The 26,910-nt window shown below is 46.6% G+C and overlaps 1 protein-coding gene across 1 annotated transcript; it reads left to right on the top strand.

The window, feature by feature from the left end:
- The first annotated feature begins 810 nt into the window (after nucleotides 1-810).
- On the top strand, nucleotides 811-26,746 carry Npepl1 (aminopeptidase like 1). The gene is made up of 12 exons (XM_085696934.2): nucleotides 811-1,026; nucleotides 1,528-1,713; nucleotides 2,099-2,269; nucleotides 4,392-4,481; nucleotides 4,864-4,945; nucleotides 6,399-6,541; nucleotides 23,454-23,531; nucleotides 24,460-24,560; nucleotides 24,817-24,940; nucleotides 25,173-25,349; nucleotides 25,691-25,801; nucleotides 26,140-26,746. Exons 1-12 carry the CDS (start codon nucleotides 877-879, stop codon nucleotides 26,299-26,301), a joined length of 1,575 nt encoding a protein of 524 aa, XP_085553060.1. The 5' UTR covers nucleotides 811-876; the 3' UTR covers nucleotides 26,302-26,746.
- Nucleotides 26,747-26,910: the final 164 nt, after the last annotated feature.

Genomic DNA, 26,910 nt, shown 5'->3' with positions numbered 1-26,910 from the left:
TAATTTTTTATTTATATAGTCTCTCTCTCTCTCTCTCTCTCTCTCTCTCTCTCTCTCTCTTTCTCTCTCTCTCTCTCTCTCTCTCTCTGTGTGTGTGTGTGTGTGTGTGTGTGTGTGTGGTTGCGGAGGTGAGTGGTTGCCTAAGAGTCCGTGGATAACTTATGGACGTTGGTTTGCCTCTTCTAGATCCAGGGTTAGAACTCAGGTCTTGGGTCCTTTTCTCACTGAGCCATCTCGCTTTGCTACTTGTAAAGACTGATAATAAAGAAGAAATTCAGATTAAGAGTGACATACAAGACTGGAGGTTACTCAGGGGTACCAGCACCGTGTATGGAGCAGTCTAGACCTGGGCAGTGTTGGTTAGCAGCTGGTTCCTTTCAAATGACTTCCCATAACCTCCCTACTCTGTCAACTTTTCTTCCCCAACACAGGTGACCAAGTGCAGGCTGCAGGGGCAGCTTGCTTGCACTGCTGCACAGTGACCTTTCTGGCAAGGGTTAGACTGAGGAGGCGGCCCACGCTGAAAAAGGGGGGACCTGCATGCCTAATTGTCCGGCCCAGTGGCCACGGCAGCCTCTGGCAAGGGAGACTCCATCGTGTCCAGGAACCAACTGGAAGGCGCCTGGGTAGGAGCTGGAGCGGTTCCAGGGACTCGTGCGCCACTCGTCCCCAACGGTGGCCCGGAAGGCGCAGTGCGGCCCGCGCCCCGCCTCCGCCGGCGCCCCCTCGCGCCCCGGGTGGGCCCTGCAGGGCGGCGCGGCCCGGCAGCCACTGCGAAGGCGGGGCGCCGAGGCCAGGCGGGCCGGGGCGGCGCCGAGCCGGGCCGGAGCGGGGCGCTGGGTGCCGGGCAGCCGGGCTGGGAGTTTTGGGGGGAAGATGGCGAGCGTGGGGTTGCAGTTCCAGGCGAGCGCCGGGGACGCGGACCCCCAGAGCCGGCCCCTGCTGTTGCTGGGCCAGCTGCAACACCTGCACCGCGTGCCCTGGAGCCACGTCCGCGGGAAGCTGCAGCCCCGGGTCACCGAGGAGGTGAGCGGGCCGCGGCCGCCATGCGCTCGCCAAGCCCAGGCCCTGCGACACAGGCTCCGCCTCGCCCGCGCGTCCCGCCGGGCCCTGGGCGCAGGCCCGCGACAGACCAGGCCGTCTGCCCCGATGGCTCTGGCCTCTGCGAGGCTCTGCCCGTGTCGCCGGCCTGCCCAGGCCGAGCCACCTGCATCCGTGCCGCTGGGCCTGGCCTTCCAGAAAACCTAGTGGCAGCCTTTCGCGTGGCCTCTGGCCTCGAGACCCGCTTCCATGGAAACTGGCCAAGGCCCAGGAGCCGGGCTTCCAAGTGTTTGAAGCAGAGGGTCCCCAGACAGGCCTTGCCAGCCCGAGGTGCAGTCCCACGAGGGTGGAAGGGCGCCAGAGAGACACACAGCTGCCTGGTGGCTGCCTGGGTGCTGTAGACAAGCAGGCGTGGCCTGTAGGGCATCTCCTGACACAACACACATTTTGAAGCCCGGCCTGTCTCATGTCTCCTTTCTAATCTAGCTCTGGCAGGCAGCTCTGGCCACGCTCAACCCTAACCCCACGGACAGCTGTCCCCTCTACCTGAACTGTGCCACAGTGGCAGCCCTGCCTTCCAGGGTGAGTCGGCATAACAGCCCTTCTGCCGCCCACTTCATCACCAGGCTTGTGCGAACCTGCCTGCCTCCTGGAACCCACCGGTGCATCCTGGTGAGTGCTGAGCCAGGGCCCCACTGCGTTGGCCCTTCAGGGTACTCAGAAGGCCGATTGCCCGCCTCAGGCCTCAGGTCGAGCATTCCTGGCCCACGTGACCTCCCATTCTAACTCTCCAGCCACGAAGTGATTTACACTAGATCAGTTTGCGTGACGAATCAGAGAGGCCAGCTTAAATTTATTGAGGCCTGGTCTTATGTCTGTGCCCTGTTCGTCTGCCTGGGAAAGAGCAGACAACGTCTGGTGGTAGACATGTTTCTCACGTAGCCTCAGGTTACTGTGGGTCCCAGACCTCTGGGTTTGTCCACTGTCGAGCTGGTGTTGAAGGGTCCCGGTGGCATCCCTCTAGCCTCAGCCCTACCCTGCTTCTCTCTCACTACAGATGGTCTGTGAGCAGCCTGAGGTTTTTGCCTCTGCCTGTGCCCTGGCCCGGGCCTTCCCACTCTTCACACACCGCTCAGGGGCATCCAGGCGCACAGAGAAGAGGACCGTCATGGTGGAGTTCTTCCTGGTGGGACAAGACAATGGCCCGGTGGAAGTGTCCACCTTGCAAGTGGGTGTCTAGAGGGCACACTGCCCGCTGGGAGCTCTGGTGGCGAGCTCTTCCCTCCCTTTTCTGCAGGATACTATCGTGTTGTTTTTAGGTCCCGTTCTCTTCCGTTAGTGTTTGTTGAGTGCCTGCTCAGCACCTGGTATGGTTGTGCTTTGATTCTGGGTTGTTTTACCCTTGGCTGGAGAGCATTTTTATGTGTGTGGTCTCAGCTGAAGCTGTGTACTTCCTGTGTATGCTGGAAACTATGCCCAACCTGTCAGTCAATGGAGGTGCTTGACCTTGGCTGTCTTCCCACAAAGCTGTCCCCAACCCCACTGTTTTGACTTCGCTTCCACCCAACAACCAGAGACCAGTTTGTCCCTCCACTTTGGTCTCGGGAAGGCTGTCACTTTGAGCCCCAAACAAGCCCCTACTTGAGGGCTTTGTCCTGGGCATGTGCCACCTCTACCATCTTGAATCAGCTTACTGTGTTCTTGACAACAGTGTAGTTGCTTAACTCCTTTTAACATCCTTCTACCCACCCACCCAACCCAGTTTGGTTGGTTTCCAAGGGCCACGGTTTGGCCATCTGTCCTTGAAGCTTGCGCACCGATTCTCAAGCCCCTGACTCCCAGCTGCTCCCCCAACCTGCCTTCATCCTCCTGTATCCTCTTTCCCTCTGCCCTCAGTGTCTCTACTCTGGGAGGTGTCTGCTGCCTCTGGACTTTACCTGGCAATGGCCACTGAGACCATGTCTGTTCTCTGTCCCTGGAGAGTTCCCTCTGAGTTATAGGCCCACCGACTTCTCCCAGATCTTTGACTGGAAGCCTACACTTCACCCTCCCTTCTTTCCACTCCCATCGCTTCGGCACTGCTTCCCACCCTCCCACAGCAGCTGCTTGCATCCCTCAACCTGCCAGATGTGGCGTGTCTGGACCCTCTGTGGTCTGTGCTGCCTCCTCCTTTCTCCTCAGTAGGGTGTCCCCTCGACCCCCATTCCTGGAGCTGTGTGTCCCGTGGACTCTAACTTGTTGCTCCACCCTTGTCTCTGCTGGCATCACCCCCCCCCCCAGTTGCCTGAGAGTCTGTCACGCTGCCTGGCATGTAGCAGACCTCACGCAAGCACGTACGGAAGAAGTGAGTGGATGTCGCTTTATTCTGTCGTGTAGGAACTAAGGCTTCTAGTCCCCTCCCTCTCACTCATTGCTTTGTGGAGCTCCATGCCTGTGGAGGGTCTGCAGGGTCATACCTGCCTCCCTTGAGGCCGGTCCTCCGCCCAACACACATCCCACGCAGGCAGCCGGCCGCTGTCAGGTGGCAGGGGCCTCACGAGCACGGCTCATATTTGAGCTGTCAGCTCCCAGGTCTTTACGCGGAGCCTTCGAGGTTTAATTACCTGGGCCAGGCAGTGGCTCCAGTGATGATCAGACAGCGGGGGCGGTGGCCGGCTGGCAGAATCGACCTGCGCCTGCCCTCCTGACATACAAGTCCGGGGGAGGTGATGATGAACTTCAAGCTGCTGCCCTGCGCCTCCGCAAGCCCCTTAATATCTGTTTCTTCCGGCTGGCACAGAGGCGCTTACGTAGCCGGCTGTCCCTGGCTTCAGAGGTTTAGGGTACGTTCGATTAAATGAAGGGAGAGGTCCGCTCAAGTCAGCTAAGAGGAAGACAGGCCCTGTGGCGGAGAAAGATGGGCAGCCGGGGTCTAGGGCTGTGCTGGCTCTGCAGAGACATGGCGCCACACTCTCTGAATACCTCTAGCGTCTTCACTCACTATCAGGCTGCCTCCAAATTGTCCTTAGCTCAGGGCCAGAGGTCTGGTGCAGTCTATGGCGTCAGGTTCCTGTCTTCTCCTGGGTCTTCTGAGTCTCATGGGTTTCATGAGACAGAGCTTGGTCCTGTTTCTTTCACAGCAGTGACTAGGAAGACTAGGAAGACTCATGGAAAGCACCCCTCAACATCTTGGGGTGATATGTAGGGGATCTCCAAAGCCCCCGTTTCTTCCTGCCTGTGAGCAGCCCAGAGCATCCTCCTAGAGTCTCATGTCTTTGGAGTCTTCGGTCCCTGGGGAACTGAATGAGGAAAGGGCATTCCTTCCCACCCTGTCCCAGGGTCCCAGTGATGAACTTTGTCTTTTTCCCTAGTGTTTAACCAATGCCACAGAAGGCGTGAGGCTAGCTGCCCGCATTGTGGATACACCGTGCAATGAGATGAACACAGACATCTTCCTTGAGGTTTGTGGCCCTTCTCCTGCTAGAAGAGGTGCCAACCTGGGCCGGGAGGGTGTCTGGACCACAGGGAGATGCCAGGGAAGCCTGAACTTTGCTCTTTCTGTGGCCTAGAAATTCCAGGGCCGATTCCACTAGATTCTGGAGTCCACCTTGCTCAAAGGCCAGCATCCTCAGCTGAGGGCGTGGGAGCTCCAGGAAGCTAAATGTGCAGGGCCAGCCTTTTCCCCTGGGCTTAATCATGAGAGGTGCAGCCCCTGGCTTCTGAGGTGGTTCCTTTCCCACCACGCAGCCATGGATAGACTCATCTTTGGAGTGAAGCCCAGCCTCACCTTGAGTCAAGACTTCTTTACATGTCTCATGTTGTTTTTTCCATGAATACCTCCAGGAAATTAGCCAAGTTGGAAAGGAGCTGGGGATCACCCCCACTATCATCCGGGATGAGCAGCTGAAGACCAGAGGATTTGGAGGTGTGTAGGGGTGCCCCCCACCCCCACCCCAAGGAGAGGCTGAGGGTATCCAAGTGGTAGAGATGGCATTTGGTATGGGATTTTCAATCTCTTCCTGCTTGGGATCTGAAGAGGATCATACTCGGTTTCAGTCCAAGACTGAACTGGGAAGCAGAGCATCCCTGGGGAGGCAGGGGCAGCCTTCCAGGCTCTGAAGCTGATCCTGGGAGCCACTCCACCCATGTCCTTCCCCCGTCTTTGGTCTCTTCCTTCCTTTCACACCCCTGCTCAGAGCCAGCTCAGCAGGGCCTCTGTTCCTCGAATACACAAAGTCGTGGCCATTTTCAGCATTCCAGTGGATAGTGTTCTCTGTATGGAACATTTTACTCCAACATCCATTCATTGGGGGCTGTCCTCACCTACATGTCTCTCCCAAGGCCACCTCCTTCTCGGTTCTCTGTACCTAGAAGCTGGAGGAAAAGCTGGGCTATCTTGAGGTGCATTAGCCTGAGCAGACAGAGTCACCATCAGTGGCCTATGACTGTGTAACAAGGTCCTTCACAGGTCTAAGTCCCTCCGGGCTCAGAAAGCAGCTCTCTGGGTCGCAGACCTCTCATGACTTGGGGTTTCTTCTGGCCACAACTGTACTGTGTGAAGACTTCAGAAAGTAGCCACTACAGGCTGCTGGCTAGCCTTGGGGGCCGGGGGGCTGCTAGTCACATTGTGAATTGTGAATCGTGACCAAGCAGCATGTCCACCTTGTCTGAGAAGGCCTTGTTGCTTCTGAGTGCCGTTACACGTGAGACCCTAGGACCATCTCAGTCAAGGGAAAGGGGACTGCTGGATGCCAGTGCTCATCCTTGGTGTCCTTGGAGGTCAGCTGTCTTAGCCATGCCAACCTCCCCCTCCACCGCCACACACATTAACCAGTCACTGAGGCCGAGGCCCTTTATGTTGGGAAGTGTCTCTGAGGAGGTAGCAGTTGCCGTGGGTCCTGCCTGATGAGTGGGAGATTGTCAGATGGTCATTTTCACCCTCATCGTGGTTGATAGACCTTGAGGTCTATCCTCTGTGCTCAGTGGGCTCCTCTTTGTTTGGGAAGTGGAGAGTGAGCAAGGGAGGGTATGCTACACGGGCCATGGGAGCGGCTGGAGAAGGAAGGCTGGAAGCTCAGGGTAGGGGGACCCCTGTGGTTGGGAGAGGCCTTGAAGCATCACCCAAGAATCATCTCCTGCTGCTGTCCTGACTGTTCCTCCTGAACATGGTGCAGATATTTTTTCTGCTCAGTGAGTTTCTTGCCTAACAATACTTTGCGGTCTTAGATGTTGGAATGGACCTACAGTCCCCCATCCCACACTGGCCCCTAGCTGGGGGTGAGTTGGGTGGGACAGTTCGCACCAACACCAGAGTCTGCGGCCCCCCGGAAGTCTCCACTGGTGAGTCTGCTCCTCATACTCTCGCTTGTCCTGCACAGGCATCTATGGGGTTGGCAAAGCCGCCCTCCACCCGCCTGCTCTGGCGGTCCTCAGCCATACCCCTGACGGAGCCACACAGACCATTGCCTGGGTGGGCAAGGGCATCGTCTATGATACCGGTGGTCTCAGCATCAAAGGGAAGGTAAGATGTGGGCTTTGGGGTGCAGTTCAGACCAGCGTGTTCGAGTACCTAATGCACGAGGTATCAGGAGTGGGCGATTGTTTTATTTAAAATCCCTCCTCTTCTATCCAACACAATTATTTCCAGGACTACTCAGGGAATGGAACTAATAATACAGGTTTAAAAATAACCCCAATAGCAAACACTCTCTTTTATTGAATTCCACACATATTATCTTGCCAGTTGAAAATTTTGAAAAGAAAAATATTCCAGTCCAAATAAAGAGAGCGGCAGCATATTAACACTTCAAATATCATTAATGTATTTTAATAGGGAAAAACCCACAAAACCAGCTTCCATCTCGGTCTCTGCTAATTGCTAATGCACTACGGCATTAAAGAAGCTTATTCGGGTCTCTCATCCTGTGAGTCTGACGTCATCCATCTTGCACATATCTGTGTTGGATGCACATGGGAGCCAGGGCTGTTTGTCGGTCCTGCTCAGAACCCCAGAACACTCCTACTTTAACTCTGAGGTGTTTCTGTCACCGCAGACAATTGACACCAGAAGCTCCTGAGAAAAACAAACCCTAGTTCATACTCTAGAACTTGCAGTGCTGGCCATGCGCTCAGATCTCTGTGTGCCAAAATATCTCAAACACCACACTCTAAGACTTGCAGAGAATGAAAGAATGGTGGGCCTTGGGGTTGGTCGCATCTTTCTCATCCACTGGACTTCCGTGCTGTAACTGAGGCCGAGCTGTCCCAGCCCTGCAGTCAGCTCAGCAGTCTTACTTCTCTGTAGCATTTGCGACTGGGTAACGGTTAGCTGAGCCTGTCCACCAGGGTCAGTGGCCTTTTTACTCTATCCTCAAAGAACAGTCTGCTTAAGGGGAGAAGTCGGTTGAGAGCAGGAGACCATGTTGATATGGTTTAAGCAACAGTAACCACAGAAATTACTTAAACTTCAAGCAACTGAAGATTTGGGAGAGGAATGTTTAGTTTCCAGTATCAAGTATGAGCAGGGTAGCTGCTTTATTGCTGTTGGAAAACCCCACCCGGCCCTGCACCTGGCACAGCAACTGTCCCTGCACCTGGCCTTGCACTTGCCCATGCACCGGCCCTGCACCTGGCACAGCATCTGGCCCTGCACCTGGCACAGCAGCCTGAGTGCTGCCATCTGCAGTAACCTTCTCTCTGATGGGAGGTGAACTTCCTGCTTGCTCTTGCATGGTCTTGTTGGTGGGTCAGCACGGACTGTGGCTTCTCTAGGCCAGACCCCTCAGGTGTGCATCTGACTCCTGTTGCTCAGGAGAAACACTGGGCTTGAGGTCCTCTCTCTTGGCCCTGTTATATGACTTCCAAGAGGCCATAGACTGGTCCAGGTAACTGAAAAAGCAGCCAGAGCACAGGGGTCCAGGCCAGCCTCCACAACTGAGACGGCAGCTTTGTTCTCCCGTGATCAGACTAACTTGCAAACGTGGTAGACACAAAAACCATGGTGGGCACACTGGCTGTTCTTAACCAGCCCACTTGTCCCCAACCCTTGGAAACATTTCACCTGAATTCAGGGTGAAACAGGGGTGCTTTCTGAGCCTTACTGAGCACCTGGCATGGGACGAGACAGTGAGGCTCCAGGGATTGACACAAAATCCTAGACCTGACCAGCAGTTGCCTCCACAGCCCCACTCAAGGGCCGGTCGGAAAACTCAGATCAGCAAGAGGGAGCATGTAGTGGCCCAGGAGCAAACCATGTAGAATGCTGGCACCACCCTTCTCGGTTCTGTCCGCAAAGAGTTCTGTGGCAGAATGGAACCAGTGGGGTGGCAGGTCCTAGGAAGCATCAGACCTCCCTCCTGACCTCATCGCGCCCTCATAAAGTACCGATCCCGCGCGAATTTGGTTGGTGATGTTGGCAATTGCCTGGAGGCCCTGTGCAGGCCATTAAAATTGGGGTTCATTTGAAAATAAAATCCCATGAACAGTAAAGTGTGGTGAAGATAATGTGACTTTCAAATGAGAAATAGTGGGACACTGTACATCCTGTCAATCTCTCCTTCATGGGAACCTAACGGGACATCTAGGTCCCTGTGCTGCCTGCACTGAGCGCTGGCTGCCACACTGTCTCTGCGGGAAGGCATCCAGACAGTCTGGCCACACACATTTTATAATGGAGGAGTCATGTCCCTTGGCCCTGAACACTCCTTGCTATTCTATCTAAACTTGACAAGTATTTTTAAGCGAATGTTCTGATATGGGGCCCGAAGCAGTAAATGAGCTGTCCTGAGCTTCAGATTTCAGTTTTGTACGTGACGGGTAGATCTCTTGGAGGCTGTCAGCACACGGAGCTGTGCTTGCCAGTGCCTTTCTGTGTACTCCCTGCTACCAGAAGCCTCACATTCCTGGATGTCACCGTTAGCTCATCAGAGAAGTCCTTGAGCACAGGGAGGCTGTCAAGTGGCATACACAAGTTTCTCAAACTACCCCCTTGTGCTGGAGAGCTCGCCTTAGTGCCAGTGGTGAGTGCTGTCCCTGTAGTCTCCCAGTGAGGGCTTGCCCTGTTATTACCGTGTTGACACCTCATCTGGGAATGATCTCTTGGTGCTGCCTCCCGCAGTGTCTGGCGAGGCCTGTCACTGTCATGGCTGCCCTGAAAGTGTGTCATCAGGCAGTAGGGACAGTGACTCACCCACAGGTGAGATTTTTTTTTACCCTTTTTAAAGATGTATATTATGCGTATGAGTGTTTTGCCTGCCTGTACGTGCACCACACACAAGCCTATGGATGGCTCTGAGGCACCATATGAGTGCTGGGAACTGAGCTCAGTCCACTTAGCAAGTGCTCTTAGCCTCCGAGACATCTCTCCAGCTCCAGGAAACGGACTTAGTGGTACCGATTCCTGGAGGGGCTTTCTGCAAGTGAGGTCACCGGGACGTGGTTTTCCAGGAGTGCATGAAGAATGACCAGTCCTAGTCACTGCCAGGCTACAGCCTCCGCTGGACCAGGGCTCTGACACTGTGGCCAGCCATGGCTTTCCTGCATGTGTGTGTCAAAGTGACGAGAGCAGATGGCACCTGAGCCCTGAGAACCTTTTCCTTTATAATGACAGAAGTGACACTGGGCAGAGGGAGCCGGAGTCCTCCTGGAAGCAGTTGAGCTTTACTGAAAGCTTGGCACTCTGCTTAGGAGGTGACACCTTTGCAGGGGCACACCACGTTTCATGCACAGCCATCACAGACAGTTCCTGGGCAGGCCATTTTAAAAGGGTTTGCTGCCAGGCCTGTGGAAGCATTTCTACATCTCAAAAGCCTGTTCTTTCAGGATGAAGAGGTCAGAAAGACAGACATAGTTCTGAAAGCAGCACAGTTAAAGTACAAAAATGTATCCAGCTAAGATCCAGGAATCAAGTAATACAGTAAGGACTGCAAAATCCCACTCTGGACCTTTCAAGATAAGGGTCTTTCTTATGAGTACCTGTATTATTTATTTATTGTTTTTAGTGAGCTACACATTTTTCTCTGTTCCCCTCCCTTGCTCTATCATCCTTTTCTACCATTTTACATGATCCCCTGTTCCCAATTTACTCAGGAGATCTTGAACTTTTCTACTCCCCCTGTAGATTAGATCTTGTGTGTCTGTCTTAGTGTCCTCTTTGTTGTCTAGGTTCTCTGGAATTGTGGACTGTAGGCTGGTTTTTCTTTGCTTCATGTCTGAAAGCCACTTATGAGTGAATACATAGTATATTCTGGGTCTGGGTTACCTCTCAATATGAGAGGCTTGCAGTAGATTGTTTCCTAACTTTCTGAAAAATCGCCAGACTGATATCCAATGTGGCTGTACCAGTTTTCACTCCCACCTGCAGGGGAAGAGTGTTCCCTTTACCCCACATTCTCTCCAGTGTAAGTTGTCATAGTGTGTTTAATCTTGGCCATTTTTACAGATTTAAAATGAAATCTCAGAGTTGTTTTGATTTGCATTGCTCTGATGGCTAAGGATATTGAGCATTTTCTTAAGTGTTCTCAGCCATTTCAGATTCATCTATTGAGAGTTCTCTATTTAGATCAGTACCCCATTTTTTTTATTGGATTATTTCTAATTTTGATGACCAGATTCTTGAGTTCTTTATGTATTTTGGAGATCAGCCCTCTGCCCAATGGGGGGTTAGTGTAGATCTTTTCCCATTCTGTAGGCTGTTGACTGTGTCCTTTGCTTTAGAGAAGCTTTTCAGTTTCAGGACGTCCCATTTGTTAATTGTTTCTCTCAGTGTCTCTGCAATTGGGGTCATTCTTAGGAAGCTGCCTCCTGTGCCAATGCATTCAAGTGTACTTCCCACTCTCTCTTCTGTGAGGTTCAGTGTGATTGGTTATATGTAGAGGTCTTTGATTGATTTGGATTTGAGTTTTGTGCATGGTGTTAGATTTGGATCTATTTTCAGTCTTCTGCATATTGATATCCAGTTATGCCAGCACCATTTGTTGAATATGCTTTCTTTTTTCCATTTTAAATGTTCTGCTTCTTTGTCAAGAATTGGGTGTTCCTAGGTATGTGCATTTATATCCTGGTGTTTGATTTGGTTCCACTGGTCCTCCTGTCTGTTTCTATGCCAATACCAGGCTGTTTTCATTCCTGTAGCTCTGTAGTAGAATTTGAATTCAGTGATTGTGATGCCTCCAGAAGTTTCTATATTGTACAGGATTGTTTTGACTGTGCTGGGTTTTTTATTTTTCCATACAATGTTGAGTATTGTCCTTTTGTGGTCTGTGAAGAATTCTGCTGGGATTTTGATGTACTTTGCATTGAATCTGTAGATTGCTTTTGGTAAATTTGCCATTTTTACTATGTTAATTCTACCTACCCAAGAGCATGGGAGATTTTTCCATTTTCTGGTGTGTTTTTTTGATTTCTTCCTTCAAAGATTTAATATTCTTGTCATAGAGGCCTTCTACTTGTTTGATTAGAGTTATTCCAAGACATTTTGTGTTATTTGTGGCTATTGTGAAGGGTGATGCTTCTTTGATTTCTTTCTCAGCCCATTTATAATCTGTGTAAAGGAGGCCCGTTGGTCTTTTTGAATTAATCTTGTATCCTGCTACATTACTCCTGGTGTTTCTGACTTGTTGGAATTCCTTGGTAGAAATTTTGGGGTCACATTATGTAAACTCTCATATCATCAGCAAATAATGAGAGTTTGACCTTCCCTACCACCCTGAGACATGTTATTTTTTTTAATTGTTTATATTGAACTATATATTTTTTTTCTGCTCCCCTCTTTTTATCCCTTTTACTTCTACCCTCTCCCATGGCCCCCTGTTTTTAAATTACTCAGGAGATGTTGACTTTTTCTATTTCCCATGTACATTAGATCTTGTATGTTTCTCTTATTGTCCTTTGTGTTGTCTAGGTTCTCTGGGATTGTGAACTGCAGGCTGGTTTTACTTTGCTTCATGTCTTTGGAGGTAGTGAGCTACTTTTTGGTTCCTGGCTGCCCAGAACTGAAATAATCACACAGAAACTGTATTATTTAAATCACTGCTTGGTCCATTAGCTTTAGCTTCTTATTGGCTAACTCTTACATATTAACTAAACCCATCTACATTCATCTGTGTATCTCCAAGTGGTAGTTGCTTACTGGTATTGTTTCGGCATGTATGACTCTGTCAGCCCTATGGCTTCTCTCTAACTTTCCTTCTTCCTCCCAACATTCACTTTAGTTTTCCCAGCCTAGCTCTGTTTCCCTATAGCTCTACTATAGGCTCAAAGTAGTTTTTTTATTCATTAACTAATAAAAGCATCATATAGACAGAAGGACCTTCCACACCATTTCCCTTTTCTGTTTAAACATAAAGTAAGGCTTTAACTTTAACATAGTAAAATTACATATAACAAAACAGGTATCAATTAAGATTTACAGTTACAATATTTATATCTACTTTATCTTTTATCACAACTAAGGAAAACTATAACTCTGAAAGATTTGAAGACTACTAACTGAAATATATATATATATATCTAGAAAATCTAACTAACATGACTATAATCTTGACTATTATAGAAGACTATCTATTAACCTATATTTCTTAATTATACATTACATTTTTAAATGAACTACACAATCATAATACCTTAATCAAGGGCAGAAATATACATATACTGTGTAACAAAATTTACCTTAAATTTGTATCAATAAACTAAGATCCATACCAAAGCAAATTCATCTCTATAGCATATCCTCCTTTAAATGTAAACAAACAGTTATAAACAATATTTAGGAATATGGATGTAGTTCCGTCCATACTGCTTCCTGCTGTTTGGGGGTACTGTTATTCAGGTCTTCCATGGTGTATCCTATGTGGTAAGTTCATCTCAGTCAGCAGTTGGGCAGAGTAATTTATTGAGGGTGTTCACGGCAATCTTTCAGGGGATTGTGCTCTATCAAATCACACCAGTCTGTAAGCAATCCACTGGTTCTCATCCTCTGTGGAAACAAGAGAAGAACCTCTTTTCCAAAGCAACATATTCTTAGACTCAAATTGTGAAGTCAAGATACCTTTATAATATACATGCTGGTTTACTTTAGCAGCCCATACGTTGAAATGTCTCTCTGTACTAAGTTCCTTTACAGTCAAAATATTCAAAGAAAACACAATAATATACATAATACAGATGCTCTGTGAATTTTCCATTTTTATGTGGCTTATTTTTTTTATTCTTTTTAATCTATGACTATCTGTACTCTGTCTCTTTAAAAACTTTACCCCCCCTTTTTTTAAAAAAGCATTAACTTTATTTTATGACTCCCTATACTCTTTTCTTCTCTCTCCCAAGCCTACATACATTTATCCAATACTATGACTCATCTGGATTTGTCTTTACTTCATATTTGTAATTCTTAACTGTCCAGGAGCAGTTTTTAAAATGCTAAGTGCTTCTTTAAAACTTAAACTGTGTCATTACTATGCTATATATGGTATTACCTGCTTGCCTGCCCAGTCCAGCGTGGTAGAGCCACTTGTGCCTCTGTGAGTCATGCCCACGGCCCCATTCTCTGACACAAAGCCAGTTCTTGTCACCATTGAGCAAGCTGCAGCAGTCTGCTCACAAACCCCACTCAAATGCTCTGTAGCTGGTCCTCCTGCCAGAAAGATTCAGAGTTTGCACTGACAGCAGGGTCCAGAAAGCTGGCATTTCAAAATGGCATGGCTTTTTTCCTACTATGCCTGGATTAGGAAAATCTCTCTTAAAGGAGCTGTGGCAAACTGCCAGCTGAAAAAAAAAAAAAGGTGGCTAAATTTGTTTTTTGTTTTTGTTTTTTTTTTTTTTTTGTTCTAGGGTCTTTTCCAAGCTCTCTCTGGTTTTACATGGACTTAGTCCACCATGTTGGTATGCCAGTTTGTAGAAGGAAGGCTGCTTGTTGATTTCGGCCACACAGAAACTATATTAATTAAATCACTGCTTGGAACATTATTTCTAGCTTCTTCTTGGCTAACTCTTACATATTAACCCATCTCCATTCATCTGTGTATCGCCACATGGCAGTGGCTTACTGGCAAAGTTTTGGCATGTCAGACTCAGGCAGCTCCATGGCATCTCTCTGACTCTGCCTTCTTCCTCCCAGGATTCACTTTAGTTTCCCTGCCTAGTTAGGTTCCCCTATAGCTCTGCTCTAGGCCCAAAACAATTCTGTTACTCATTAAACAATAAAGGCAACACATAGACAGAAGGACCTCCGACACCACATGTTTAAAAGCCACTTATCAATGTATACATATTATATTTGTTTTTCTGGAACTGGGTTACCTCTCTCAATATGATGTTTTCTAGATCCATCCATTTGGCTGCAAATTACAACATATCATCATCATCATCATCATGATCATTATTATTATTATTTACTACTGATTATACTCCATAGGGTAAATTTAGCACATTTTACTTATCCATTATTCGGTCAAGGGGTATTTAGGTTGTTTCCAGATCTGGCTATGACAAATAATGCTACTATGAACATAGTTCAACACATGTCCTTGGGGTATGATTGAATAGTTTTATGGTATATACCCAAAGGTGGGTACTGCTGAGTCTTGAGGTAGATTGTTTTCTAATTTTCAGGGAAATTGTCAGGCTAATATCCAATATGACTGTACCAGTTTTCCCTTGTACCTGCAGTGGAAGAGTGTTCTCTTTACTCCACAAACTCTCCAGCATATGTTGTTATCAGTGTACTAGCTCTTGGCTATTCTTACAGGTTTAATATAGAATCTCTGAGTTACTTTGATTTGCATTGCTCTTATGGGTAAGGATGTTGAATATTTCCTTAAGTATCTTTCAACCATTTTGCACTCATCTATTTATAATTTTCTATTTAGGTCTGTACCGCAATTTTTTATTGGATTATTTCTAATTTTGATGACCAGTTTCTTGAGTTCTTTGTGTGTTTTGGAGGTCAGCCCTCTGTCAGATGTATAGTTGGTGAAAATCTTTTCCCATGTTGCAGGCTGTTTACTGTGTCCTTTGCTTTACAGAAGCTTTTCAGTTTCAGGAGGGTATTAATTGTTTCAGTGTCTGTGATACAGGGTTCATACTTAGGAAGCGGCCTCCTGTGCCAATACATTCAAATGTACTTCCCTCTTTCTCTTCTATGCGGATCAGTGTGCTTGCTTATATGTTGAGATCTTTGATCGATTTGGACTTGAGTTTTGTGCATGGTGATAGATTTGGATCTATTTTCATTCTTCTGCGTGTTGATATCCAGTTATGCCAGCACCATTTGTTGAATGTGCTTTCTTTTTTCCACTTCAAATATTCTGCTTCTTTGTCCAGAATAAGCTGTTCATAGGTGTGTGTGTTGATATCTAGGATTTTTGATGCGGTTCCATTGTGCATCCTGTCTGTTTCTATGCCAATACCAGGCTGTTTTCATTCCTATAGCTCTGTAGTAGACTTTGAATTCAGTGATTGTGATACCTCCAGAAGTTCCTTTATTGTAAAGGATTGTTTTGACTCTGCTGGGGTTTTTGTTTTTTGATAGAAACTGAATATTGTTCTTTGAAGGTCTGTGAAGAATTCTGCTGTGAAGAATTTTGATGGACATTGCATTGAATCTGTAGATTGCTTTTGGTAAGATTGCCATTTTTGCTTTGTTAATTCTACCTAACCAAAAATAGGGAAGATCTTTCCCTTTTTTCGTGTCTTCTTTGATTTCTTCCTTCAAAGATTTAATGTTCTTGTCATAGAGGTCTTCAACTTGTTTGGTTAGAGTTACTCTAATACATTTTATGTTATTTGTGGCTGTTGTGAATATGATATTTCTCTGATTTCTTTCTTAGCCCATTTATCATCTGTGTAAAGGAGGGCTATTGATCTTTTTGAGTTAATCTTATATCCTGCTATATTACTGATGGTGTTTATGAGTTGTAGGTCTTCTTTGGTAGAATTTTGGGGTTGCTTATGTAAATTATCCTATCATCAGCAAATATTGAGAGTCTGACCTTCCTCCTACCCTGAGACATGTTATTTTTTAATTTTTTTTATATTGAAGTATATAGTTTTTTCTCTGCTCCCCTCTCTCTTTCTCTGCCCTCCTTTTCTACCCTCTCCCATGATCCCCTGCTTCCAATTTACTCGGGAGATGCTGACTTTTTCTACTTCCCATGTTGATTAGATCTTGTATGTCTCTCTTAGTGTCTGTCCTGTTTGTTGTCTAGGTTCTCTGGGACTGTGGACTGTAGAGTGGTTTTACATTGCTTCATGTCTAAAAGCCACTTATGAGTGAATACATAGTATATTTGTCTTTCTGGGTATGTGTTACCTCTCTCAATGTGATGTTTTCTAGATTCATCTATTTGGATGCAAATTTCAACATGTTATTATTTTTTTTTTACCGTTGATTATACTCCATAGGGTAAATGTAGCACATTTTCCTTATCCATTTTTCAGTAAAGGGGCATTTAAGTTGTTTCTGGGTTAAGGGTATGACATATAATGCTTCTGTGAACATAGTTGAGCATATGTCCTTGTGGTATAATTGAGCATCTTTTGTGTATATTCCACAAGAAGTATTACTGAGTCTTGAGGTAGATTGTTTCCCAAATTTCAGAGATATTGCCAGACTGATATCCAATGCAGCTGTACCAGTTTTCATTCCCACCTACAGTGGAGGAGTGTTCCCTGTACCACACATCTTCTCCATCAGAAGTTATCATCAGTGTATTTGATTTTGTCCATTCTTACAGGTGTAAGATGGAATCTCAGAGTTGTTTTGATTTGCATTGCTCTGATGACGAAGGATGTTGAACATTTCCTTAAGTGTTTCAGCCATTTTATATTCATCTGTTGAGAGTTCTCTATTTAGGTCTGTTCCCCTATTTTTCTTTGGATTATTTCTAATTTTGATCACCAATTTCTTTAGTTCTTTATATATTTTGGAGATCAGCACTCTGTCTGATGTGGGGTTGTTGAAGATCTCTTCCCATTCTGTAGGCTGTTGACTGTATTCTTTGTTTTACAGAAGCTTCTCAGTTTCAGGAGGTTCCATTTATTAATTGTTTCTCTCAGTGTCTGTGCTACTGGGGTCATTCTTAGGAAGCTGCCTCCTGTGCCAATGCATTCAAGTGTACTTCCCACTCTCTCTTCTGTGAAGTTCAGTGTGGTTGGCTTTACGTTGAGATCTTCGATCTATTTGGTCTTGAGTTTTGTGCATGGTGATATGTATGTATCTATTTTAATTCTTCTGTATGTTGAAATCCAGTTATGCCAGCACCATTTGTTGAATGTGCTTTCTTTTTTCCATTTTAAATGGTCTGCTTCTTTGTTAAAAGTCAGGTGTTTGTAGGTGTGTACATTGATATCTGGGTCTTTGATTTGATTCCATTGTTCCTCCTGTCTGCTTCTATGCCAATACCAGGCTGTTTTCATTTCTGTAGGTCTGTAGTAGAGTTTGAAGTCAGGGATTGTGAGGCCTCCAGAAGTTCCTTTATTGTACAAGATTGTTTTGACTCTGCTGGGGATTTTGTGTTTTGGTATGAAACTGAATATTATTCTTTGAAGGTCTGGGAGAATTCTGCTGGGATTTTGATGGACATTGCATTGAATCTGTATATTGCTTTTGATAAAATTGCCATTTTTGCTATGTTAATTCTACCTACCCAAGAGCATGGGAGATCTTTCCCTTTTCTGGTATCTTGTTTGATTTCTTCGTTCAAGGATTTAATGTTCTTGTCATAGAGGCCTTCCACTTGTTTCGCTAGAGTTATTCCAAGACATTTTATCTTATTTGTGACTATTGTGAGGGGTGATACTTCTCTGATTTCTTTTTCAACTCATTTATCATCTGTATAAAGGAGGGCCACAGATTTTATAGAGTTAATCTTGTATCCTGCTACATTACAGATGGTGTTGATGAATTGTTGGGGTTTCTTGGAAGAATTTTTTGGGTAGCTTTATGTAAACTATCATGTCATTGGCAAATAGTGAGAGTTTGACCTTCCCTACCACCCTGAGACATGTTATTTTTTAATTTTTTATATTGAACTTTTTTTTTCTGCTCCCCTCTCTTCCTCCCCCTTTCACTTCTACCCTCTCCCTTGATCCCCTGCTTCCAATTTACTCAGGAGATGTTGACTTTTTCTATTTCCCATGTAGATTAGATCTTGTATTTCTCTCTTAGTGTCCTCCTTGTTGTCTAGGTTCTCTGGAATTGTGGACTATAGACTGGTTTTACTTTGTTTCATGTCTAAAAACCACTTATGAGTGAATACATAGTATATTTGTCTTTACCTCTCTCTCAATGTGATGTTTTCTAGATTCATCCATTTGGCTGCAAATTTTAATATATCATTAATTTTTACTGCTCATTACTACTCCATTGGAAAAATATAGCACATTTTCCTTATTCTATCTTTGGTTGAATGGCATTGAAGTTGTTTCCAGTTTCTGGCTATGACAATTAATGCTCCTATGAACATAGTTGAGCACATGTCCTTTTGGTATGATTGAGCATTTTTTGGGTATATATCCAAATGAGTCTTGAGTTAGATTATTTTCTAATTTTCAGAAATATCGCCAGACTGCTATCCAATGTAGCTGTACCAGTTTTCATTCCCACCTGCAGAGGAGGAGTGTTCCCTGTACCACATATCCTAACCAGCATATATTGTCATCATTATATTTGATCTTGGCCATTTTTACAGGTATAAGATGGAATCTCAGAGTTGTTTTGATTTGCATTGCTCTGATGATGAAGGATGTTGAGCATTTCCTTAAGTCTTCCAGCCATTTTAGATTCATCTGTTGAGAGTTCTCTATTTAGATCAGTACCCCATTTTTTATTGGATTATTTTTAATTTTGATGACCAGTTTCTAATTTTTTTGCATATTTTAGAAATCAACTCTCTGCCCAATGTGTGGTTAATGAAGTTCTTTTCCCATTCTGTAGGCTGTTGACTGTGTCCTTTGCTTTAGAGAAGCTTTTCAGTTTCAGGACGTCCCATTTATTAATTGTTTCTCTCAGTGTCTCTGCTATTGAGGTCATTCTTAGGAAGCTGCCTCCTGTGCCAATGCATTCAAGTGTACTTCCCACTCTGTCTTCTGTGAGGTTCAGTGTGGTTGGTTATATGTAGAGGTCTTTGATCGATTTGGACTTGAGTTTTGTGCATGGTGATAGATTTGGATCTATTTTCATTCTTTTGCGTGTTGATATCCAGTTGTGCCAGCACCATTTGTTGAATGTGTTTTCTTTTTTACATTTTAAATGGTCTGCTTCTTTGTCAAGAATCAGGTGTTCGTTGGTGTGTGCGTTGATTCTGAGTCTTCGATTCGGTTCCACTGTTCCTCCTGTCTGTTTCTATGCCAATACCAGGCTGTTTTCATTCCTGTACGTATGTAGCAGAATTTGAATTCAGGAATTGTGATGCCTCTAGAAGTTCCTTTATTGTACAGGATTGTTTTGACTCTGGTAGGTTTTTTTTGTTTTTCCATATGAAACTGAGTATTGTTCTTTGAAGTTCTGTGAAGAATTCTGCTGGATTTTGATGGACATTGCATTGAATCTGTAGATTGCTTTTGGTAAGATTGCCATTTTTACTATGTAAGTAATTCTAACTACCCAAAAGCATGGGAGATCTTTCCCTTTTCTAGTGTCTTCTTCAATTTCTTCCTTCAAGGATTTAATATTCTGATGTGGGAGGTCCCTCTTTGTGTTGTGATTACTATCAATGAATAAGAAACTGCCTTGGCCTGTTGATAGGGCAGAAATTACGTAGGCAAGGAGAGCTGAAGTGAATTCTGGGAGATAAAAGGCAGAGTGAGAAAGAAGCCATGGATCCACTGTCAGAGTTAGATGTATTGAAGCTTTGCTGTTAGGCCCCAACCTGTGGTGATATAAAAATTAATAGAAATGCGTTAAATTAAGATTTAAGAGTTAGCCAATAAGAATTTCGAGCTAATAGTCCAAGCAGTGTTTCATTAAAACAGTTTCCGTGTGATTATTTTGGGGCTGAGCAGCTGGGTGTCCGGTAACCAAGAAGCTCTCTCCTCCAACAATGTTCTTGTCATACAGGCCTTCCACTTGTTTGGTTGGAGTTACTCCAAGACATTCTATGCTATTTGTGGCTATTGTGAAGAGTGATGCTTCTTGATTTCCTTCTTAGCTCATTTATCTTCTGTGTAAAGGAGGCCCATTGATTTTTTTTTTAAGTTAATCTTGTATCCTGCTACATTACTGATTGTGTTGATGAATTGTTGGAGTTCTTTGGTAGAATTTTTGGGATTGCTTTATGTAAACTATCATGTCATCGGCAAATAGTGAGAGTTTGACCTTCCCTACCACCCTGAGACATGTTATTTTTTAATTTTTTATATTGAACTATATAATTTGTCTCTGCTTCCCTCTCTTCCTCTCCCTTTCACTTCTACTGTCTCCCATGATCCCCTGCTTCCAATTACTCAGGAGATGTTGACTTTTTCTATTTCCCATGTAGATTAGATCTTGTATGTCTCTCTTAGTGTCCTGTTTGTTGTCTAGGTTCTCTGGGACTGTGGACTATAGACTGATTTTATATTGCTTCATGTCTAAAAGCCACTTATGAGTGAATACATAGTATATATTGTTCTGGGTCTGTGTTACCTCTCTCAATGTGATGTTTTCTAGATCCATCCATTTGCCTGCAAATTTCAATATATCATTTATTTTTACTGCTCATTACTACTCCATTGGAAAAATATAGCACATTTTCCTTATTCTACCTTTGGTTGAATGGCATTGAGGTTGTTTCCCGGTTCTGGCTATGACAATTAATGCTCCTATGAACATAGTTGAGCACATGTCCTTTTGGTATGATTGAGCATTTTTTGGGTATATACCCAAAAGTAGTATTCCTGTGTCTTAGTTAGATTGTTTCCTAATTTTCAGAGATATCGCCAAACTGATATCCAATGTGGCCATACCAGATTTTCACACTCACCTGCAGTGGAGGAGTTTTCCCTTTATCCCACATTCTCTCCAGCGTAAGTTGTCATCAGTGTCAGTGTATTTGATCTTGGCCATTCTTACAGATGTAAGATGGAATCTCAGAGTTGTTTTGATTTGCATTGCTCTGATGGTTAAGGATATTGAGCATTTCCTTAAGTGTTCTCAGCCATTTTAGATTCATCTGTTGAGAATTCTCTATTTAGGTCTGTACCCCATTTTTTTTAATTAGATTGTTTCTAATTTTGATTACTGGCTTCTTGCTTCTTTGTATATTTTGGAGATCAGTCCTCTGTTCAATGTGTGGTTAATGAAGATCTTTTCCCGTTCTATATGCTGTTGACTGTGTCCTTTGCTTTAGAGAAGCTTCTCAGTTTCAGGACGTCCCATTTATTAATTGTTGCTCTCAGTGTCTCTGCTATTGGGGTCATTCTTAGGATGCTGCCTCCTGTGCCAATGCATTCAAGTGTACTTCCCACTCTCTCTTCTGTGAGGTTCAGTGTGGTTGGTTATATGTAGAGGTCTTTGATCGATTTGGACTTGAGTTTTGTGCATGGTGATAGATTTGGATCTATTTTCATTCTTTTGCGTGTTGATATCCAGTTGTGCCAGCACCATTTGTTGAATGTGTTTTCTTTTTTACATTTTAAATGGTCTGCTTCTTTGTCAAAAATCAGGTGTTCGTTGGTGTGTGCATTGATATCTGGGTCTTCGATTCCTTTCTATTGTTCTTACTGTTTGTTTCTATGCCAATGCCAGGCTGCTTTCATTCCTATAGGTCTGTAGTAGAGTTTGAAGTCAGGGATTGTGAGGCCTCCAGAAGTTTCTTTATTGTACAGGATTGTTTTGACTCTGGTAGGTTTTTTTTGTTTTTCCATATGAAACTGAGTATTGTTCTTTGAAGTTCTGTGAAGAATTCCGCTGGGATTTTGATGTACTTTGCATTGAATCTGTGGATTGCTCTTGGTAAGATTGCCATTTTTACTATGTTAATTCTACCTACCCAAGAGCATGGGAGATCTTTGCATTTTCTGATGTCTTCTTCAATTTCTTTCTTCAAAGATTTAATGTTCTTTTCATACCAGCCTTCTTTGTGATTAATGTTACTCCAATTTATTTTATTTGTGGCTATTGTGAAGGGTGACGTTTCTCTGCTTTCTTTCTCAGTCTTGTTATCATCTGTATAAAGGAGGGCTTCTGATTTTTCTTTGAGTTCTTCTTGTATCCTGCTACCTTATGGAAGGTGTTTATGAATTGTCAGAATTCCTTGGTAGAATTTTTGGGGTCTGTCTTACCATCAGCAAATAGTGAACATTTGTCCTGTATTTATTTTAAGTCGGAACTTGTCAATTTGAGTTGAAATCTCTACAGCAGAAACACATGTAACAACAGAGGTAGTTCATAAGAGGTGATGTTTGCATTGGTGTCAGGGGCCTTCAGCTTAGGCCGACCAGTGAACTGAGCATGGTACTGTGTTGTTACCTCCTACTGATGACTTGATGGTAATGTTTTAAGACATGACTAAGATATTCTCTTTCCAGCCAGATATTAACTATAAAGCATGGAGAAGAATTGGCATTGGCCTGGGCCTCCCCAGTAAAGCTCCAATGCTGGGCAAGTGTAGGCCAGTCAGGCGGCTTCAGCTGTCACTGCAGGCATAGCTGGACGCATGGCCGCGAGGAGTGTGAGTGTCTGTGGCAGGAGGGGCAGGGATCCAGGCTGTTGCTTGGAGGACAAGTGGACTAGGATTCAAAGTAAGCTGTACCCTCACTGTGAATGGAGATGGAGGGACCAAGGACAAGCACAGTCGGTTTGACTGTAATTGGACCCGACTCCTAGGTACCAGAGCCGCTCACAGTGGCTGCTAGTCCATAGTCAGGTCGGATGGGATAGACATGAGTCTGGGGCTCCCCCAGTCCCCCCTCAGTGGGCACAGCAGGAACCTATGGTAAGTGGGGAGCACAGGCAAAACGGCTTATTGCAAACACTTCGCCTCCAGTTTCTGTATAAGGAGGGACCCGCAGTTCCGATTGCCACTGGGAAGCCTGGCCAAGCCTCTTGAGGTGCTGGCTGGGTGTCTCACTCTACGTGAGACTCAGTCTTTATGGAGTGTGGGTGAGGTAGAAGACAGAGGTTCTGAGTGTAGACTCCCAAGCTTGCCTGTGGTCAAGGGCTCTGTGGGAGAACCCAGCCATGGTGAATCTGGCCACCCTCTATTATATTATCTATTGCTCAGTAGCTCTAAAGCTGCACAGAAATGCAAGGTCTATCACCACCATTTCTGAACCTCACTTCTTGCTTTGGTAGAAGACTCTCTCTGGGTGGCGCGTTTCATGAATGGTTTTCAGAGAGGCCTGTGCAAGACGAGGCCCTGGTGTGCTGTGTAGATTGGAGCCTGTGAGCCTGCTGCCAGCGGTGTCCATGTTCATGTGGCTCATCCCCTCTCTTCTGGGTCTTTGTGTCCCTGTAGACCACTATGCCGGGGATGAAGCGAGATTGTGGGGGTGCCGCAGCCATCCTGGGAGCCTTCAGAGCCGCCATCAAGCAGGTAAGTTCTGGTTTTCCTCCTTCAGACTTGACCCTCCTCTCTCCAGGACTCCACTTCCCTGACTGTGGAGCTTAGCGGGGATTGTTTGGTAAGAAGGTCTAGCTTAGAGTGCCTGCTGAAGGAAGCAGCCATGGCTGGACTTGTGTGGAGAAGTCCTTCTCTCCTGTCATTGATTCGGCATCTGAGACATGCTGGCAAGGAAGTACTCAGCAGGTCGGTTCTGAACTTCCCACCAGCCAGTGCTGCGGTACTCACTGATGGGCATGAGGGGTACCGGACCTAGCTTAAGGGCACTGAGAGCCCCTCACACACTCACATATACACAAGAGCCCCTGCGCTCCCCTGATTAACTCACTTGTCCACTTGGCCCTGGCCTCTCATCTCCATCCCCTTGAAAAGGAGTGTGCCTCAGAGAGTCTCAGAATGAACACAGCGGCAGCGATACAGCCCACAGGGTACCTGTTGTGGGGAGGGCTGCTTGTTTGTCCCGGCCACCAGGCACAGCCACACTGTAGGGGGTCACACTGAAGGAATGCAGGAATGGAAGACCCCTTCTTGCCATGGGGTGATTACTACCGGCAGGAAGAACTGTGGAAGTAAAGTCATCGGTCCCTCAGTAGCAATTGTTTGGGGTAAGAATGATGGTTAGGAAGCTGAGGCAGGAGGATTGCTCAAATTGAAGGTTCTTCATATGCTGTATAGTAAATTCTGCTGCATGGTGTGAACCCTAGAGGGCTTTGCCCCTTCTAGCAAGGATTTCCTCAACTGTACCTTCAGCCCTGAGCCCCACTTCCTACTCCTGGGGGCCCCACCAGTCTGTCTGTCTCTTACTGTCTGCAGGTCTGAGAGCACCTGGCTCTCCCTTCCCTTTCACCCCTTGCAGAACTTCCGGTCTGAATGGGACCTCTCAACCTGCTTCTCCTCTTAGGGTTTCAAAGATAACCTCCATGCTGTGTTCTGCTTGGCTGAGAATGCGGTGGGCCCCAATGCCACCAGACCTGATGACATTCACCTTCTGTACTCAGGAAAGTAAGGCAGCCCTCTCTCAGCTCTGGAACTGTTGTTTAGACTATGGGCTTCCTCCCAGAGCCAGGCTAGGTCAGTCTGGGCCTAACCCAGGGTGTGGGAGAAACCTACCCTTGCCTCCCACCTGCGATGTTCCTGGGGAGGGTACATGTCATGGAGATGGGGGAGATGCAGGGACTGGGCTCTCCCATAACAAAGGGGGTTGGTTACTCAGCACTCTGGCCAGCTGAATTCCTGAACTGGGGTCTGTCACACCCAGGACTGTAGAGATAAACAACACAGATGCGGAGGGCAGGCTGGTGCTAGCTGACGGGGTGTCGTATGCTTGCAAAGACCTGGGAGCTGACATCATCGTGGACATGGCCACACTGACTGGAGCACAGGTGAGTGTCACACGTCACCCTTGCAGCCCCCACAGGCCTGCGCTCCTATTGGCAGCTGTCATTTGGAGACAAGGAAGTATACGCTCCTACTGTTGCTGTTCCCGGCTCCTGTCTCTGCCCTCCTTTCGCCTCTCCCGTGGTGTGTTTCTGTTGCCTATGGCTCTACTTTTGCCGTGTGTATTTCTCTTCTGTCCTTCCTGGCATGGTTGCTTCTTTTGTGTTCTTTGCCTAGGGCATTGCCACAGGGAAGTACCATGCAGCCGTGCTCACCAACAGTGCCGAGTGGGAGGTAGCCTGTGTGAAGGCTGGCCGGAAGTGCGGGGATCTGGTCCACCCGCTGGTCTACTGCCCCGAGCTGCACTTCAGCGAGTTCACCTCTGCCGTGGCTGACATGAAGAACTCCGTGGCGGTAGGTGTGCAGAGCTGTGCCCCTGGGGAGTCTGTGAGCCAGAAGACCAGTGTGAACAATGCAGAGGTCAGGTGTAACTTCATTTAGGACACACTCAGTGAACATTCTCGATAAACAGACTCCACACCAGGGTCTGACTTAGTTGCCCTTTCAGGTTCTTTGTGGTCCTTCCATGTCCTGGAGGAGGTAGAAACCTTGTTCTAGGTTGGAGCCCTCTTGATCCATCTGGTCAGCAGGTATCTCTGTGCCTAAGGAGGGATAAGGGTAGGTTAGACAGACCGTCCAGACTCTTCCCACTTCTGGGAACAGGATGTCACCAGCTGTCCTTCTCCTGTCCTCAGGACCGAGACAACAGCCCCAGCTCTTGTGCTGGCCTCTTCGTTGCTGCACACATCGGATTTGACTGGCCTGGGGTCTGGGTCCATCTGGACATTGCAGCTCCGGTGCATGCTGTAAGTGCCTCCGGGGGGCTCCTCAAGGCCGGGTGACCCGAGCCCCCTTGGCTCAGAGCTGCTTCTGAGATCATCAGAAAGAGTCTGTGTTGTGCGTCAGATTGTCTGTGGCCCAGCCTCCAGCCAGCCATGGTCTCCCTGACCTCTGGTCTCTTCATCCCTGAGTAACTGCTGTGCCGCAGTCCTCCCTCCCGGCCAGCCTCACCTGTGCTTAACAGGAGGCACGGGCCTTCTCCACGCTGAGCTGTGGCTTTTAGCTAGGCTATGCCCACCACCTCTGAGCATGTCAGGACATCTTCATCCTCGTGGCCTAGGATTTCCACCTTCTCTGTCCACAGGGCGAGCGAGCCACGGGCTTTGGTGTGGCTCTCCTACTGGCACTTTTCGGCCGTGCCTCTGAGGACCCGCTGCTGAACCTGGTGTCCCCGTTGGGCTGTGAGGTGGATGCCCAGGAGGGCGATGATGTGGGGCGTAACTCCAAGAGACGCAGGCTCGTGTGAGCGTGTGAGTGCTGCTTCGCAGCTGGTGACGCGGTTCCTTACCTCACTGTACACTGACTGATTTGAAGTAATTGAAAGATTAGACCTTGAGATGAGTTTGGCTTCTCCTCCTGTAACCTGTGGTGATGGGTGTGGCTGCTCTTCTCTTAGAAGACAGCTTAGGGTTTGGTGGGGTCTGGGGAAGATCATCACAGACCTCCTAGGTCGGCTTCTGCAAACTCACTGTCCCTTGCCCCACACCTGGTCTTTCGAACCACCTCAAGTCGCCTCTGTGGTGAGTGTGCTTCCTGATCCAGGCTCTTGCTCTAGCTGGGGCTCACTGGGGTGGCCAGCCAGCCTATGTCTTGGTAAATGTGACTGACTGTTAGAGAGCCTGTTCTGTAAAGCAGGAAGAGCTCCACGCCCCTCCAGTTCACTTGAAGTTGAATTAAATATGACCACAACACGCCATTGTCTCTGCTCGTGTTTCCCCTGCTTCCCTGTCTGATAACCCGCCCAGAGTCTGTCAGAGACTGAGGTGCAGACTTGCTCTGCCAGCAGCCCTCAGATTCTCTCATCTGGTCTTGAGATGGCTAGTTGAACTGGTCTGAACTCCAGCCCAGAGCTCTG

The sequence above is a fragment of the Myodes glareolus genome, chromosome 10 (genome assembly GCF_982192425.1).
Source record: "Myodes glareolus chromosome 10, mMyoGla1.1, whole genome shotgun sequence".
Lineage (NCBI taxonomy): Eukaryota > Metazoa > Chordata > Mammalia > Rodentia > Cricetidae > Myodes > Myodes glareolus.
Note: the sequence above shows the minus strand (reverse complement) of the source record. Positions and strands in the feature narration are given on the sequence as shown.

Coding starts and splice junctions, on each gene's coding strand:
- Npepl1 (XM_085696934.2), top strand. CDS start 877: ATGGCGAGCGTGGGGTTGCAGTTCCAGGCGAGCGCCGGGGACGCGGAC. Junction 1,714..2,098: donor GAACCCACCGGTGCATCCTG/GTGAGTGCTGAG, acceptor CTCTCACTACAG/ATGGTCTGTGAGCAGCCTGA. Junction 6,542..23,453: donor GTCTCAGCATCAAAGGGAAG/GTAAGATGTGGG, acceptor GTGTCCCTGTAG/ACCACTATGCCGGGGATGAA.